General features: G+C 45.8%; 1 protein-coding gene across 10 annotated transcripts in view; it reads right to left on the minus strand.

Annotated features, from left to right (window-relative positions):
- Positions 1-5894: 5894 nt before the first annotated feature.
- HP1BP3 (heterochromatin protein 1 binding protein 3) overlaps positions 5895-18251 on the minus strand; it is a 91109-nt gene continuing 78752 nt past the window's right edge. For all 10 annotated transcript variants that reach the window (XM_075060311.1, XM_032789887.2, XM_032789888.2 and 7 more), the window contains 3 exons: positions 12750-12861; positions 10401-10523; positions 5895-7077 (listed from right to left, as the gene is read on the minus strand). In XM_075060311.1, the coding sequence (XP_074916412.1) occupies positions 6792-7077; positions 10401-10523; positions 12750-12861 (521 nt within the window). In that variant the 3' untranslated portion in view covers positions 5895-6791. The remainder of the gene's footprint in view (positions 7078-10400; positions 10524-12749; positions 12862-18251) is intronic.

Genomic DNA, 18251 nt, shown 5'->3' on the forward strand with positions numbered 1-18251 from the left:
GGCTTCCTGACCCGGGGCGCCCTAAGCTGCCGGGCTGCCGCAGCTGCGCGCTGACCCTGGGGGCGCCCTAAGCTGCCGGGCTGCAGGCAGCTGCTGCCGCCAGCAGCTCAGACTACGCAGCGGCCGCTGCAACCATTTAAAACATTTGGGGGGGGGCGCCGCTTTTTGGCACCCCCAAATCTTGGCACCCTAGGCAACCACCTAGTTCGCCTAAATGGTTGCACCGGCCCTGACTACAGGGGGTGCCTGAGCTGACCCACCGGGTACTGCTTGCGGGGTGTGTATGTGGGGGACTTCTGGCTACTGTGCATGTGGTGCACAAAAACCTAATTGGAATGGACATGAGCAAGCATTCGAAGAAGAAATGATGGTTCGTCAGTATGTGTCCCTGTAATGGTCCTCACTTGTGGTCTTGTTGGGGAGCATGGCCTAGTATTCACAGCCACAATCCCTGACTGCCAAGGGGCTTGTGGGAGGGGAGCCCGGGCCCTCCCACTCCACTGAGCTCTGACCCTTTGGGCTACCAGTAATCTGGCAACTAAGGCTGTCCCCCTCCAGGCCGCTTCCTCTCATTCCCCTCCTCCCCACCAGTCAGCTTAGTCCAAGACTTTCTCTGGTGGGGAAAGCCTAACCAAAATAATTGAGAGGGTCTTACCAATGGCCACAGGATACTCTCTGATTCTGTCTGCAATGGGTCCTCCCTTCCCTCAGGGAGGGCCCTTTGGGCAGCTATGTCAGAGTATTTAGGCTTCCCACTGTACTGCTGGAGCTGTAGGCTACAGAGCTTCTTACTCCCAGCTCTGTCACCCAAATTAATTTATTCCCTGCCTTTTAAGTCCTCCAGCAGATGGAGCATTTGCTGCAGGTGGTCAGGAGCGGCTGAGCCCAAAATAATCCCTCAACCCCATGTTGCCCAGCGTGGGGTTTGTACACCCCATCACAGTCCACCTATGGGTGCTCCCATGTAAGTGTATGTGCTTCCCTGCACTTCTGATCAGAGCTTTTTGGTAGCAGTGTCCATTCAGCCCATATATGTGCTCTCCCTCCCTTGTGCTCTGCCTCAAGGCTAATTAGTGCTGCATGGGCAAACCACACTCAATTCCTTGTCTACTGAAGAGTTCTCATCCTACTTAGAGCTGAGGAGGGTTGGTCATGGAGCCAAGTTGAGTAACTTCCTCATCTTCTTCAAGTAGTGTCCTTCTGAGTGCTGCGCTGTAGCTGACTCCAGTGGGAGTTTGGGGCTTTGGCGCTGAAATACTGCAGAGCCAAAGCTAGCATTGGAAGTAGAGGCCCCAGTAATCGCATAGTGTTCTGCAAAGGTATGAATAGAGGCCCAAGTGGCCGCTCTGCAGATTTCAGAGCTATGGACATTACCAATCTTGAGCGTGAACTACATTGCAGACATGATAGCGCCACCCCTTTAGACCTAGCAGTGTGTAAACAGAGGTGGTCTCCATTAGCAGCAGATTTCTACTACATTTGCTTAGTGATGGCACAACTCAATGTCTGCAACATATATGGGCGAGAGTAAGGTTATAAAAAGTTTGCCAGTAGTCAAGTTTTACCATCCCATGGAAAAAGCCAAGGTCGACTGAAGCCCAACAACTGTTCGGGAGGAGGCAGTGAGATCGACTGTACTTTCCTTTTGTCCCCCTTTCCTGCAGAAGCAGAATTGACAATGGGTCAGCTACCCCACCCCCCAAAACACACACCTTTTCCCCCATCAGAGGGTAATGCAGGCACACAGTCTGAGTAACTACTTCAAGTGTGAATATCTGCTTGAAAATAAGAGTTCCTTCACCTCGCTCAAAACCTCCAGTTCCCTTTCAAGCAATGCACACACCTCTAACTTCTGTTGTTTTAGCATTAAGCTTCTTTAGTTTCTCCCTCCCACTGAGTTTCTGTCTTTTGGCATTTGTCCCCAGTTACAGTAGTTTCTACTCCCCTGCCCCCCCTTTATAATTTACTAACCATGATTTGATTGTTCTATGCACCTGTAGACTGTTTGGTTTTCACAGATACTTTCAACTTCTCCCAGTTTAGTATCAGCTGAATTTCATTAACCTGCTGTTTACAGCCTTTCTGACAAGTAAAGGGACACTGACAATGTAAGTCAATTTCGTCTATTTTTTTTAAACCCACTATTGTTGCTTTGGTTACTTTCAGGGCCGCCCAGAGGATTCAGGGGGCCTGAGGCAAAGCAATTTTGGGGGCACCTTCCCTAAAAAGAAAAGTTGCAATACTATAGAATACTATATTCTCATGGGAGTTCCTGCAGGGTTCGGGCGGCCCTGGGAAGAATAAACATTTAAAAATCTTCCACATCTCGGCACAAACACAGTTTTGAGAACTTCTTTTCAAAGACCCTTTACAAGATATCACTAGTTCTCAGCATCAGCTAGTGCTAAAAGGCACTAAAGCTCATTAAAAGGTTTGGACAAATATTTTCCATCAAAACTTTTTGGGATTGAAATCTAGGTTTTTTTTAAAAAGCAGAAAAAAATCACGGACAATGTCTGCCACAACCTGAACATGGTTTGGGGTTTCAGAAGCATGTGGCCAAATATTTGCTGCTTGCGGTGTTTGATTGTTTAAAGAAACAATAAAGTTCTGCTTTAAAAAAATCCAAAACTTTTGAACCACCTCAGCTTGTGACCAAATGCCTGAGCCCATCCAGTTACAGATTTTTTTCCCATGTTTCTGATACTCTTCTGGCTTCCTTGACTCATAGCTGTCTCCATAACTTTGGGTTCATTTAGGTTAGACCATAAGAATTGCCGTACTGAGTCAGACCAAAGGTCCATCCTGTCTGTTGATAGTGGCCAATGTCAAGTGCCCCAGAGGGAGTGAACCTAACAGGTAATGATCAAGTGATCTCTCTCCTGCCAGCCATCTCCACCCTCTGACAGAGAGTGGGAACACCATTTCTTACCCATCCTGGCTAATAGCCATTAATGGATTTAATCTCCATGAATTTACCTGTTTCCTCACAAACTGGAGATGGTTACTGTGGGTTTGTCTTTAGTATAGTCTATGTACATAGTTCACGAACTGAGCATTTGAGCTTGTTCCAGAATCTGTGATAAGCCTAGGATGTGAAAAATGAAATGCTCAAAATAGCACATGCATGTGAATCGACACAGTGTGCTAAAATAAAATTAACCCAGGGTCTCTCAAACTGGGGGGTCACAAGGTTATTACTGGGGGTTGTGAGCTGTCAGCCTACACCTCAAACCCTGCTTGGCACGCTGGTGCCGCCACTGCTTAGAGGGGCAGTCAGGGGGGCAGGAAGTGGGTGGGGGGGTCAGATAGGGGGCAGAGTCAAGCTGTCTGGAGAGGCACATCCTTCCCTACCCTAAAGCTCATTCAACAGTTTGAGGCTTGCAGTTATTTAACACAAAGAGCCAAGCTGTTATCTTTTCTCTTAAAGGGATGGTAGCCCTAACTTCTCAAATGCCAAATTATAGTCTATATTTAAATTTCAGTGCCATAGGGAGATTCATGTCAGGGGAGGGTTGCTTAATTTAAAATTAGCCACTTTAGATTAACAACCAAGAGAGCCATGGGGAAGGGGCACATCAAAAGAGCAATATCCTACACTCCCACCCCTCAGCAGTGGAGGCTCCAGCCAGGCACCAGCGCACCAAGCGCGTGCTGCAAGGGCAGCAGTCAGGTAGCCTTCGGGGTATCATAAGCATAAATCCCAATTCTGAACCTTAGCGTCCAAAATGTGGGTGCCTAGCATAAACCCTCCAAGCTTAATTACCAGCTTGGATCTGATAGCGCTGCCACCAAAGGAATTACAGTGCCTGTCTCACTCTGGTCTCCCCAAAACCTTTCCTGGGGGACCCCAAGACTCAGATGCCCTGAGTCCTACAACAAAGGAAATAACCCCCTCCCCTCGTCTCCTCTTTATTTCCTCCCCGCTTCCCCCTCCTGGCCCTGGCCCTAGGAGATACTGTTTCAAGTCCTTGAAATGCAAATACAGAGAGATCAAGTGTCTCTCCCCTCACCCAGAGGCTATGCAGATTCAAACCTATCAATCTAACACAAAGAGATTTTCCCCTCTCCTTCATTCCTTAGCCTTACCCAGAGAAAACTCAAACAGGTTTTAAAAAGAAAGCTTTATATAAAAAAAGAAAGAAAAAAAGACATAAAAATGTTCTTTGTATCAAGGTTGACAATATACAGGGTCAATTTCTTAAAAGAAAATGAATAAACAGCCTTATCAAAAGATATCCAATTAAAACATTCCAGCAAACTACACACATGTAAATACAAAAAAACAATAGAAGCTTACTGTCTTTCTACCTTGTACTTACAACTTGGAAACAGAAGATTACAGAAGCTTGAAGAGAGAAAGTTCACTCTCAGAGTCGAGAGCAACAGAACACAAAGACACAGAAAGACACCCAAAATTCCCTGAGCTTTGAAAAAATCCGGTTTCCTGATTGGTCCTCTGGTCAGGTGTGTGGTTCCCTTTGTTAACCCTTTACAGGTAAAAGAAACATTAACCCTTAGCTATCTGTTTATGACACGGGGGCTTGCCTGTGGGAGGTCCACCGGTCCGGCTGATTTGGCAGCAATTCGGCGGTGGATACGCAGAAGCCACAGGACTGGTATACCTCTCGCAGGTGTGCTGCTGAAGGCAGTCAGCCTGCCCGCTGTCTAGAAAAAAAGCTAGAGCTGCCCCTGCTCCTCAGAATCCCTGACTTATCCTACTCCTTGTCCCCTGACTGCCCCTCCCCCAGAACCCCTCTCAACCACCACCACCCCGGGACCCCCCCCATCCCCTGAATGCCCCAATCCCTGTCCACCCTCCCCCATGGAGTCCTGACAGACCTCCTGAACCTCTGCCCCCTCCCTGTCCCCTGACTATTCCTGCCCCTTATCCAACCCCCTCCCCGGTCCCCTTACCATGCCGCTTACCCCTGCCTCTCCTCTCTCCCGGAGCCTCAGCAAGCTGGGTCCAGGAGCACCCATGGACAGAGCTAAAGCAACCTAGCTCTGGCGGGACCTGAGCTCCCAGCGTTCGGCTTCAGCTTGCAGCCCTGCCCCCTTACCATGCGTCTCCGAGCAGCAGGAGCTCAGGCCCCACTAGAGCCACACCGCTTTAGCTTTGTCCAGGGCGCAGTGCGCTGAGTCACTGGTGGATGGGGGAAGGCGGAGCCTCAGAGATTCTCATGGAGACCCTCATAGGGTCCGGGGCACATTGCCCCACTCCCCCACGTCCCCCAGCAGCCCTGGTTCCTTGTAAAGGAATGGAGGAGAATATCACTTTTTTCAGTTTTTGTATCGTTTTCAGGTTTTATACCATCAACACCATCATACACTCAAGCCCCTTCCTATCAATCATCATCTGTCACATAAGGTTCATTCATTCTCTCATCCTCATTCCAGGAGACGATTGCTTGTGCAGTGTTTTGATAAGAGTTTTGGTTTTTCAAATGTACATACTGTGTATGTTCAGAGTTTGTTAGAGAAGGCAGATGGAAGAAAATGCACCATGCATTTGGAATGGAAGGTGATGAGGTCTGAGATGGTCCTTAGTTCCTGCAGGAGTTCATTTCACTAAGCACTGACTTTACAGGGGAGACTGACTGTACCAATTTCCTCAGTTCACACTGGTCTTCACAAAGGAGGGGTAGAAGAATGTTTTAAAGAGTGAGTGTAAAATTACAGAGTTTGGTAGGGGACTTGGGAAGTATGTGGGGGTGGGGGAGGAGAAAGGTATCCAAAACTCATTAACAAGGACTAGATTTCAAGCTGATGGTATCCTTTTAACAAAATATTAAATAAAATGGGCCTCCACATTGATCCCTACCCCACTCTCCTAGATGTCACCTAAATAACCTGAGAACACCTTGGAGAGGAAGCAGCACACAAGACAGGGCTGTAATCTAGTTTCATTTTATTTTAGCAAATTGCATGTTCATCACTTATCAACATCTCTACATTGGGAGTTACAGAACTCTCCATTTGTTGTTTTTTTAAAAAGCACAAACAAGAAGTGAAAACTCAGGTTTTTCATCTTTTAAAAAACATTTCAGAGTTGAATTCAAGACGACTTGTATATATTTTGATATTAGATATGGAGGATGTGTGGAATCGCTTACTCAAATCATGACAACCCGACTAACTGAAAATCAGGAGATTGCCCATTATGGGACCCCTTTGACATCAGATGGGTCAGAATGTTTTGCATTCACTCTGAGATCCAACTCATTTTCAAGGGGAACTTGCCAGTCTGAAGCGGCCAAACAAAAGATCTCCTTAGCAAATCACTACAATGGCCACGCAGAGAGAAGCACCTTCAGAATTCAGTGTGAGCATTGTATATATTTTGCTTCTCCATAGAAGCATTAGGAACCCTTTGTGTTAGTTACCATGCAGCAAATCTAAGGAGAAAACTACTGCAGTTTTGCCTTTTCACTTCAGAGTTACATTTCCCCAATGATCCTGTTCCTGCTCTGTAAAGATATAAAAATCTTCTTTGAACAAGTTTTAAAAGCAAAAACCCCAAACACTCACCATAAAGTGTACAGATTACAACACTCTAGAAAAGCCCTAAAATTATTGCAAAAACTAAAGATGACTTGTTTCAGGGGGAGGGCAGGCACAGGGCATCTAGATCTAACTCGGGTTGGTTTGACTTAGTTTTCAGCTTTTCCCCATCATTCAAGAAAAAAAATTAAGTGTTTAAGCATTAGAACTAAAATACAAATGCACGTTGACGTTATAAAACAAGATTGTGGATTTGACCATGGGATTCCCTGACACACTGGAAAAGTTTACTTTTTTGCCCGGAGAGACTTCCTCATGGTGGATTTGCCCTTGGCAGGGGATTTCGCTTCCTTTCTCCCGCTTGCTGCTGGTTTCTTGGAAGAGCTGCTACCAGAGGACCTCTTGATGGATGGGGCTGCTGGTCTGGCTTTCTTGGCAGGGGTTTTGACCTTGGGCAGGGGCTTTGCTTTCCCCCGGCGGGCTGCAGGGGCCTTTCTCGGCTTCGGTTTGGACTCTCTTCGTTTCACAGGGGGGGCCCTGCTCCGGGATTTGGGGGGGGATCGCATCTGCATCCTGTCAGGAAGGACAAGAAAATGTAGTACCAAGGCACAAGGGTTAATTGATATAAAATGGAGCAGAATTCAGCCTACATCTTTAATGTAGAGGAGCCACCTCAATTTGAGTAGCCAGATCCCAAGAGCAAGAAAAACTTTTGAGCAAGATCACAGTGTAAAGCTTGTAAGAGTCCCCAGGGTGATCTAAGTTTGTATCTCCTTTGTTAGCACATAACCCTATGAATAGTGCCTGTCGCTCAGGAGTATGAGTCACGCAACCCAAACGTCAAAGAGCTTTCCTTTGCGTTGGGTCTGTTACTAATAGAGCCACTCAGCGTAAATGTACATTTGGAGCAAGAACAGTTTCATTTGGCTTTAGAACAGTAAATACACCAGCCAGAAGAGAGCGAAGTAAACTTACCCTGTATTTATCTGGTATCAGTAAAAAGTCTCCAGCTTTTAAAAGTGAGACCACAACCTTTCCTAAAGCATAGAAGAAACATGGAGAAACTAAATGGAAAAAGGAAATGGATACTAAATATGATACAAAGAATAAGAAAAGGACCCTCTCAGCTTTTATGAAATTGACTAAAAGTCTATTATTGGAGTCAGTCCAGGTGCACACTGATAACGTGTGCACAGCACCTACCATGATAGAGTCCTGATCCCGACAGTGACCAAAGCCTCCAATCACAAAAAAACACACACCACCTTGCAAATGCCTGCATCATCCCCTGCTATTCCAGTCCTGGGTCTCTCTGCAGCAGTAATGGCTATCTGCAGATAATTATCCACTGCCAGAGACTGACTAATCAATTCTCAGGAGCCAGCCCTAGTCCTAAAGAACTTTACCACAGACATGACAAAGGCCAATGAATTGCCCCAAACTCTGGTTAATCATGACCTCAGTTCTTTCATGGATGATCCAATGTTTGAGTCGCCCCTGCACTATGCTTTGCTGGAGCCTGCTGCTGAAGAGGCAGGATTCCAATGAAGCCTGTAACTGCAGGTCAGTCATACTTTTTAGTATGTCATACTGGAGGAGTCCTGTAGCAAGGAGATTTGGCTTCCCTCAGAGACTGACAGGGAGGGACCACAACATGCCCCCCTGTGTGTAGAACCAGGAAAGAACATAAGAACAGCTGTACCGGGTCAGACCAAAGGTCCATCTAGCCCAGTATCTGTCCATCGACAGTGGCCAATGCCAGGTGCCCCAGAGGGAGTGAACCTAACAGGTAAATTTATCTAGTGATCTATCTCCTGCTGATCAAGTATCCTCTCCCTGCCACCTCTCATCCTCTGATGAACAGACTAGGGACACTGTCCTTCGGATGGCATCCTAGCTATAGCCATTATACTCACCCCATGAATTTATCCAGTTCGCTTTTAAGTGTATAGTCCCAGCTTTCACAACTCCTGACGGCAGGAGTTCCAAATGACTGCGCGTGCGAAGAAGAACTTCCTTTTATTTTGTTTTAAACTGCTGCTATTAATTTCATTATGGTGACCTATTTCTGTATTAGGGAATAGTAAAATTTTCCTTATCCTCTTCTCCAATCATCATGATTTATATAGACCTTTCATATCCCCTGAGTCCTCTTTTCCAAGCTAAGATTCCTAGCCTCTTTAATCTTTCCTCATATGGGACGCTCTTACCTCTATCATTAGTTGCCTTTCGAACCTTTCTATGCTAGATGTATCTGTTTTAGGTGTACAGATGTGGTCTGCTTCAAGTATTCGAGATGTGGCAACATGATTTTATATAAGGGCAAATATATTCTCAGTCTTTGCTCATCGCCTTTTCAGATTTCCTAACATCCTGTTTGCTTTTGACCGCTCGGCACACTGCGGTGAACATCTTCAGAGAACTATCACGATGACGCCAAGATCTTTTTACTGATCAGTGTAGCTAAATTAGCCCCATCATTATTGTATTATAAGTTGGGTTATTTTTTCATGGTAATTGTTTAAACATTTATCCACATTAAATTTCTTTCGCTATATTTGTCCAATCACTTATTTTGTGAGATTTTTAAGTCTTCACAATCTTTTTGGTCTTAATATTGATAGTTTAGTATCACTGCAAACTTTCACCTCATGTTACCCCTTTCTCCAATCATTATGATAATTGAATAGAATTGGTCCTAGGACGCCTTGGGGAAACACCACTAGTTACCCTCTCCATTTGAAATTTACCATTAATTCCTACCGCTGTTGTTCCTGTCCTTTTAGCCAGTTCTTCAATCCATGAAAAGGCTTCCTTTCTCTACCCATGAAAGCTTAATTACGTAAAGCCTTTGGGTACGGGACTGTCAAGGCTTCTTGGAAATCAAGTACACTCATGTCCCTGGAATCCCCCTTGTCCACATGTTTGTTGACCGTTCAAAAATCTAATAGATTACGTCAAGACACGACTATTGCTCAACAGTTTATGTTTTTCTATATGTCTGACAATTTTATTCGTAAGTATTGTTTCGACTAATTTGCCTGGTACCGACATTAGACTTACCGGTCTGTAATTGCCGGGATCACCTCTAGAGCCCTTTTTAAATATTGGTTTTACATTAGCTAACTTCCAGTCATGGAAAGCCATGCCTGCCCCCAGGAAGCTGAGGGGCAGGACAGGAAGTGGAAGTACAAAAGGTAGGCCCTTCAGCTCAGCTGGGCTGGAGCTGCCAAGGGAGACAGATGCATCCTGCCTGCTGCTAGAACCTGGAGAGGAACCCCACTGTGCTGAAGACAACCAGATCTCCTTGGGCTGCTAGCTGACCAAGATGCTGAGTAGCTGTGGGAGCTGCCGCCTGAGGACTGGCCAGAGTTCCCAGGCCTGCTGGCCAACCGAGACACCAAGGAGCTCCTACCCGAGGACTGGCCAGAGCTCCCCGAGGAGACAAAGGATCCTCACGTTACAGAGGTACCAAACCCCAGGGATGTAGGAAGTAGCCCAGGGGAACTAGATGACCATCAGGTTAAATGATGGCTAAATGATGGCCTGATCCTAGGTCAGAGTGTTGCAGGCAGACCACTCTGCCACTGTTAGGGCCCTAGGCTGGGATGTGGTGGAGTCAGTTGGGCCAAGTCTCCCCACCGTAGGCCAGAAGGCCTGCGTTGGTCTACCGTTCACTGAGCCCTACATTGCTTTGCTGCTCTGCCCTAACTGAAGGTACGGGGCTCAGACTGCCTTACCGCTCTGCCTGGCCTGAGGGCCTGAATAATAGATGCAAGGTAATTTCCCCTTTTTGAGATCACCTTTACAGGTGTGTGACAGCAAGGAGGCATGGCCTCCCTGAGAGACAGACCAGTAGGGATGGCCATGCAGCCCATTTGTTTTCAGCTCTATACCTTTTCTTTGGAGGTGGTTCTTCTTCCTCTGACTCTTCTTCCTCCTCAGATTCCTCTTCTGCCTCCTCCTCAGATTCCTCAGAATCCTCCTCCTGCTGCTTCTCTGGGAACAGCACACCTGGGCTGCAAGAGTAATCTTGTTAACTCATGTCAAAGGATACAAAGTTCAGTATCAGATGGCTGAAAAGGAGCCACTGATTGACCCTACATTGCCAGGGCTAGTTGCCCATTTTGTTACAGTAAAACCTAGCTAGTTTGAGCTTCCATACACTGGACTTACACATGATGCTGATTTCCATGCATGGTGCTAAATATTGTAGAAATCAATGAGGTGCTGCTAGGGAAGGACCAAGGTGGATGAAGTCAAGCTGGCTGCAAATTGATGGACATGTCACAGCCCCACCTCTCCCGTAAGCAGTCCTGCCTCAAGCTTTCTTACATATTGCTCCCTCCCACTGCAGGCATAGCAGGGGGATGGCAGTTTAAGTCAAGGTTCTCACTGATCATGGAGCAGGTCCTTAAGGAATCCATTTTGAAGCACTGGGAGGAGAGGAAGGTAATCAGGAACAGTCAATAAGGATTCACCAAGGGCAAGTCATGCCTGACCTACCTGATTGCCTTCTACGCGGATACGGGGAAAGTGGCGGATGTGATTTACCTTGACTTTAGCAAAGCTTTTGATATGATCTCCCCCTGGGGCCGGTTTTGATCACCATCTTCATTAATGATTTGAATGATGAGATGAATTGCACCCTCAGCAAGTTTGCGGATGACACTAAGCTAGGGGGAGAGGTAGATATGCTGGAGGGTAGGGATAGGGTCCAGAGGGGCCTAGACAAATTGGAGGATTAGGTCAAATGAAATCTGATGAGGTTCAACAAGGACAAGTGCAGAGTCTCGCAGTTAGGACAGAAGAATCCCATGCACTGCTACAGGTTGGGGACTGATTAGCTAAGCAGCAGTTCTGCAGAAAAGGACCTGCGGATTACAGTGGACGAGAAGCTGGATATGAGTCAGCAGTGCGCCCTTGTTGCCAAGAAAGCTAATGGCATATTAGCTGCATTAGCAGGAACATTGCCAGCAGATCGAGTGAAGTGATTAGTCTCCTCTATTTGGCACTGGTGAGGCCACACCTGGAGTATTGCCACTATTCTGTAGTGGGGGGCCAGTTTTGGGCCCCCCAGTACAGAAAGGATGTGGACAAATTGAAGAGAGAGTCCAGTGGAGGGAAATAAAAATGATTAGGGGGCTGGGGTACATGATTTATGAGGAGAGGCTCAAGAAACTGGGCTTATTTAGTCTGCAGAAGAGAAGAGTGAGCGGAGATTTGATAGCAGCCTTCAACTTCCTGAAGAGGGTTCCAAAGAGGATGGAGCTAGTCTGTTTTCAGTAGTGGTAGATGTCAGAATAAGGATAAATGTTTTCAAGTTGCAGTGGAGGTGGTCTGGGTTGGATACTGGGAGAAACTATTTCACCAAGAGGGTGGTGAATCACTGGAATGGATTACATAGGGAGGCAGTGAAATCTCCATCCTTAGAGGTTTTTAAGGTCTGGCTTGACAAAGCACTGGCTAGGATGATTTAGTTGGGGGTGGTCCTGCTTTGAGCAGGGGGTTGGACTAGATGACCTTCTGAGATCTCATCCAACCCTAATCTTCTATGATTCTATGATCCCAGGCAGCTGTGCTGAAGCCATGATGGACTTGAAGATTAATGGGATGATTGAAGCTTGAGAGTAGAGCCTTTGAGAAGTCAACCTGCCACGTCTCCTCAGAAGAGGCTCTCAAGATAGTCACCCTCTTCATGCTCCATGTGGCTCAGCTTAAAGGTAGGAATGTGACGAAATTAAAGATGGTGGAGCTGAGACTTGTTCTCTCCTCTCCATAAAGAGAAGAGGCTAGTTTTATGGTATTACAGATAGTGGGATAGTTGGACCCAGGATATTTTTCCTTATGATCATTCTTGTCTTAAGAAGCAAGGAAAGTGAGGGCCATGCAGATTTGCTTTATCTTGGAAGCACTTAAATAATGATGGGTACTACAGAAGATAAAAGGACAGAATATCTGAGACTACTAGACCCAATATTTTATATGTTCCTTAAGAGAGTCTCCTGGTTGGTAAAGCCATCATAACGTTTAATCAGATTTGTTATCAGAAACTGGAATGATACGGGTTATACAATGTAGGGCATAATCAAGGTTGCTAAACTCTATTAAAAAAACAAAACAAACAAAATCTTCCAAGGTAAAAAAAAATTGGTCCTGTGAACATCAAAACGTTAAACAACATGGCTAGGCTAACGGTTTGTGAAATGCTCTGCATGACCACCTGTCAATGGAGGGCTCTTTACCTGGGGTAATAAGGGAAGCACAGCTGGAAGGTGCCACTGAAACCTTTCCCAGAGATCTGCTCCATCCAGCCATTCTTCTCACATTTCTGCAGGGTTCTCTTCAGTAGATGCACTGCGGGAAGTTAAGTAAGGGTGTGTCAGTAACGTTATCCAGCCACAAGCCCTGACCTCGCTATTCTATACAGTCCCCTTCTCGATGCAGTCAGCTTCTGTGTAGGACCCAGATAAAGAGCTGCTTTAGAAGAGGTTTACTACGTATGTATGGTATGTAGAACTTACAGGGCAATTAGGTAGATTTCAAGTGTTAGGCATAAACAGTTAACAAATGTTAGGTACATCCAGACTACCTGCTGGATCGGCGAGTAGCTATCGATTCCCGAATGCACTCCCATCGACTCCGGAACTCCACCAGTGCGAGCAGCGGTAGCGGAGTCGACTGGGAAAGCCGCCGCCGCCGATCCCACGCCGTGAGGACGGGAGGTAAGTCGAAATAAGATACGTCAACTTCAGCTACGCTATTCCTACATAGCTGAAGTTGCGTATCTTACATCCCCCCCCGGCCTTGGTTTAATCTCCTTTTGGAAAGATTTTAACTGTCAAGGCTTGTTGGTGGAAATATTAAGACTGGAGACAGTTCTTTTATAAATGTTCCTAATACAACATAATTCATTTTAGGTATACTAATCTTTTGTCTCTGTTCTGTTCCAATTGTTTTTTGAAGTATTTTTGCCTTAGTTTGAACACTTCATTCCCCATCCTTCCCTATCTTTTGTTTTCAGATCCTTAGTTGTGATCTGGCACCTTCTTAGCTCCACCTTGTTACAGTGAATTGCTAGGGCAAGATTGAGGGATCAAATACCAGAGGAAAAAAATTAAGACATGTTTTTGCTTCAGTCTTTTCCTTGGCACTTGTGTGCACTGATGGAGCCTACTGCACATATAAAGGGAACTGGCCTCTCTGGCAGATAGGAGACGAGCACAGCTGGTTCAACAGTTTGTCATGAGAAAGTTTTCAGTTTCAATTATGATGGAACATTTCCATATGTTAACTTCCCTCCAAACCACTGAGAGACAGGAAAGAGCCTTTTCATCCAGCAGATTCAGAAGAGACTCAGGTGGGGAAGGGAAAGAAAAATAGCATAAAAAGGAATATAGTTTAGTAAGCATAATAAATGGAAAGGTATTCACTCCATCCAGCTTCCACAATATTGCAGAAGTGGGGCTTTAGAGAGATAACATTTCACTGTAACAAAATAATTTGGGACTAAGCCATCCTTTTATCAGACTACAGACCATTCTCACTGAATAGTTTTAATTAAAAATAGCACTTAAAGAGCTTGCTTTATTAACTGAATGGCTCATTTCCATTAAACTATTAGCTTTGTCTATATTAGATGCGCAAGAATCCAAAATAATTATTTAAAAGAAAAAACACCTAGTTTTATAATATGCCTCATACGGCTATTTTTAAACAGGGGCAGCAAAAGGAGTGCAAGGACCAAAATGAAAACCATGGCAGAGCACAGAACTCCTAACATAACTCCTGTCTGCTTCTACATCTCCTCGGGTCTCCCGCTCTGGATAGTCCAGAAAGAGAGAGAGATCATTACAGATATTTCCATCTAGCGGTAGGGGATGTAAGTTAACAGATGGCATGCTGAAATGTTTCCACATACGACCAGTGGTAAACAGATATCATACATCTGCAAGCAATGATCAAATGTTCTCAGGCACTGGGGATAGGTTGATTATGTACGCCTTATCAACCAGAGTTAAAATTTCCTACAGCAATGCTCTAAAACCAAATAATGCCAGTGCTAAATACATATTAGACTAGCCTGGATATTCTTCCCACAGCAGAGATTCAAGCCGAGTCATGGGTCAAAAGACGAAGTCACTCACTGTGTGCAGTAACAATGGTCCTTCAAGATGTGTTTCCCTATGGGTACTCCACTGTAGGTGTGCTTGTGTCCATGCATTGCAGGTTGGAGAACTTGGGCAGCAGTGTCCGTTAGGCCCGCACATACGCTGGTCTCCTCTCATGCCCTATCATGAGGTTAGACAGCATGTGTGGTCTAACCCCCTCATTTCCTTTTCTACCACAGAGCCACTGACAAGAACTCCAAGTAGAGGGGAGTAGGGTGGGTTGTGGAACACTCATTGGGGGACACATCTCAATGACCCATTGTTATGGCACAAGGTGAGTAACTACTATTTCAGGGATTGGCAACCTTTGGCACGCGGCTCGCCATGGTAAGTACCCTGGCAGGCCGGGCCGGTTTGTTTACCTGCCACGTCTGCAGGTTTGGCCAATTGCAGCTCCCAATTGCCATTCCAGGCCAATGAGGGTGGCGGGAAGTGGCAGCCAGCACATCCCTGGGCCCACGCCACTTCCCGCAGCCCCCACTAGCATGGAGCAGCGAACCACGGCCAGTGGGAGCCGCGATTGGCTGAACCTGCAGATGCGGCAGGTAAATAAACTGTCCTGGCCTGGCAGGGTGCTTACCCTGTCGAGCTGCGTGCCAAAGGTTGCCAATCCCTGTACTATTTTTTCTAGTAGTGTCCCTAAGGCTACTCCACTGTAAGTGACTCCCAAGCAGTATCCCCATTGGAGGGCTAAGACTTTGGAGTAAGGTCACTTAAAAATGACAGTACTGTGGAGTCAAAGATGCCATTGGGGGTGGAGTTCCCAGCGACTGCATAAATGTTCTCTGAAAGTGTGGACTGATGCCCATGTTGCTGCCCTACAGATCTCTGAGATAGGGACATTCTTGAAGAAAATGAGAGATGAAGATTGACCTTATGGAGTGTGTACAAGTAGTATCTGGAGGGGTTATACAGTGAACTTGATAACATTGTCTGATGCAGTTCAGGATCCCCTTGGAGAGTCTTTGGGCTAATATTGCCGAGTCTTTGGATCTTTCTGCAATGGAGAGAAAAAAAAATCTAGGGGGACTTCCTGAAAACTTTTGTCCTGTCCAGGTAGAAGGCTAGGGCTCTCCTGGCATCTAGAGTGTGTTGTATAGCATCTCTGCTGTTTTGCTGAGGCTTGGGGTAAAAGGTTGGAAGGTGAATCAACTGATTCACATGAAATGGGGAGGCTACTGTGGCAGTGAATTTCAGGTATGGTCTGAACATAACCTTGTCCCAAAACAATACAGTGAAGGATGGATGTGCCATCAGAGCTGCTATTTCTCCTATTTTCCTAGCCAAGGTAATCACTGTCAGGAAGACTGTTTTCACTGAGAGACATGCAAACAAACAGGTAGCCATGGGTATGAAGGGAGGTCTAGTCAATTCTTTCAATACCAGGTTTAGGTCCCACATGGGAGTAAGAAATTGAGGAAATGATCGGATGCAACAGCAGTGAGTATCCCTCTACTGGTTGGTGGAAGGCTGTTACAGCCACTAGGTGGGCTCTCTGATCTTTTTAGGATCAATGCATAATCTAAGATATGTGGAAGAGTTGATGATATCAGGGAAATTTGTTGGGAAGTACACCAAATCCAAAACCTGGAGTACTTTTGCAGATAAATACGTCATGTTGAGGACTGTGTAATACCTCTTGCACCTCCTTTGAACAGGAGCTTTTTTGGTGTTGGAACCAAGTAGGAGCCATGCCTTGAGCCAGTGCCAGAAAATCCAAAGATTGGGATGTAGGGTACGTCCTCCGTTCTGTGAGAGGAGGAATGGGAGAGGGATCGGCAGGCACATCACAAGTTGTGATAGGTAAGGGTGCCAGGTCTGTCTTGGCCAAGTGGGAGCAAGTTGATCACACCATCTCTTTATTTCAGCAGGACTTCTGACAGTAGAGGAAAGGAAGGAAAGGCACGGAGAAGGTCCCCAGACAGGGGAGGAGGAGAGCACCACTCAGAGTGTGTTGTTCTATCCCTGCTCTGGCGCAGTAGTGTGGACATTTCTTGTTCAGGTAAATGACAAACAGGTCTGTGGTCAGCATCCCCCATCACCTGAATGGATCATGAAGTACTACTGGATCCAGCTCCCACTCATGGTTGTAGGGGAACTTGCAACTGGATGTGTGCTTGGAAGGCAGGCTGCTGATAGTGTGACGTCATGGGAGATGCACCAGTTCCGTAGTCTCATTACCTCTGCACAAACGGAGGACGACCTGGCGCCTCATCAATTTATGAGGGTGCTATCTGACTGGCTAAGCAGCAGTTCTGCTGCTCCGTGGGGCTTAACCTTCTAGATTCATAGGCAATCAGTACTGACTTCCCCTTGTCCATTTCTTGCATCAACACTGCTATAAGTTCTTGTTGGGTCGCTGCAAATTTAATCACCAACAACTGGTTTATCTCAGGGAATTTCAATCCTGGAGCTTGTACCAGAGCTTGTTTTAAATCACAGAAAGCTTTTTTTTGTTTGGGGTCCCCACTCCCATTCTACTTTCTTTTTTTAATAACACCACAAGGGTCCAGTTATAATGGCAAAATTCCAGATGTGTTTCCTTAAATATTTAAACCCTCCTAACATTACCCTCAATGCATGAGAGTCCTCTGGCCTGGATAAATTTAACAATGACTTCACCTTTTATTGATCTATCTGAATTCCTTGCTCCCCTAGGATCACCTCCAAATAATTCACCCTCCTTTGCACTAATTGGGCTTTTTCTTATTAGCCTTAAAACCTGTTTCCTAGATGAGTCTCAACACCCTTTTAGTCACCTCCGCCTCAGTGTTCCCCCCAAACTAATAGGTCATCTACATATGAGGTGACATTTTCCCAATCCTCTTTGGACAACTGATCCAGCATTAGCATGACATGTTGGTGGGCAATAGCCAGGGCACAATGTAAACCCTGAGGGATTCTTCTGAATAAGTACTATTGTCCCTTAAAGGTAAATGCAAAGCAGGCCCAAGGATCGGGGTGCAGTGGAATGGCAAAAAAACAATTTGCCAAATCTATAAGAGAAAACCATTTAGGGCCCCCCTGTATTCATGCCATTATTTGAGGCAGATCTGCTACCATTGGTGCCATGGTGGGTGGGGGATAGGAGGGGGGAGAAGAGATATTGTGGGGGGAGCTTTATTAATTTGTCTAAAATCCACTATCAAATCTCCAGTCTCCTGAAGCTTTTAGTACAGGCCAAATTGGGCTACGGTATACAGAATTCCCCTTTTCAAATCACTCCCTGTTGTTCTTATGATTCAGCTATTTTTTCAATTCCTGCCTCTGCTTTGCACAGAATATTTATACTGTCTCTGTGGTTTCACTTATTCTCCCACTATTTTACCACATTCTGCTTTTTCTTAGTCCATCTATCAGGAAACTCCCTTATCCACATATCAGTCGATTCAGTGTAATCTCTTCCACTGCTTCTGTCCACAGAGACAATGGATTTCAGGAAGGCAGATTTTGGTAAGCTCAGAGAGCTGATAGGTAAGGTCCCATGGGAATCAAAACTGAGGGGAAAAACAACTGAGGAGAGTTGGCAGTTCTTCAAAGGGACACTATTAAGGGCCCAAAGGCAAGCTATTCCGA

Source organism: Chelonoidis abingdonii, chromosome 23, assembly GCF_003597395.2.
Source record: "Chelonoidis abingdonii isolate Lonesome George chromosome 23, CheloAbing_2.0, whole genome shotgun sequence".
Taxonomy (NCBI): Eukaryota; Metazoa; Chordata; order Testudines; family Testudinidae; genus Chelonoidis; species Chelonoidis abingdonii.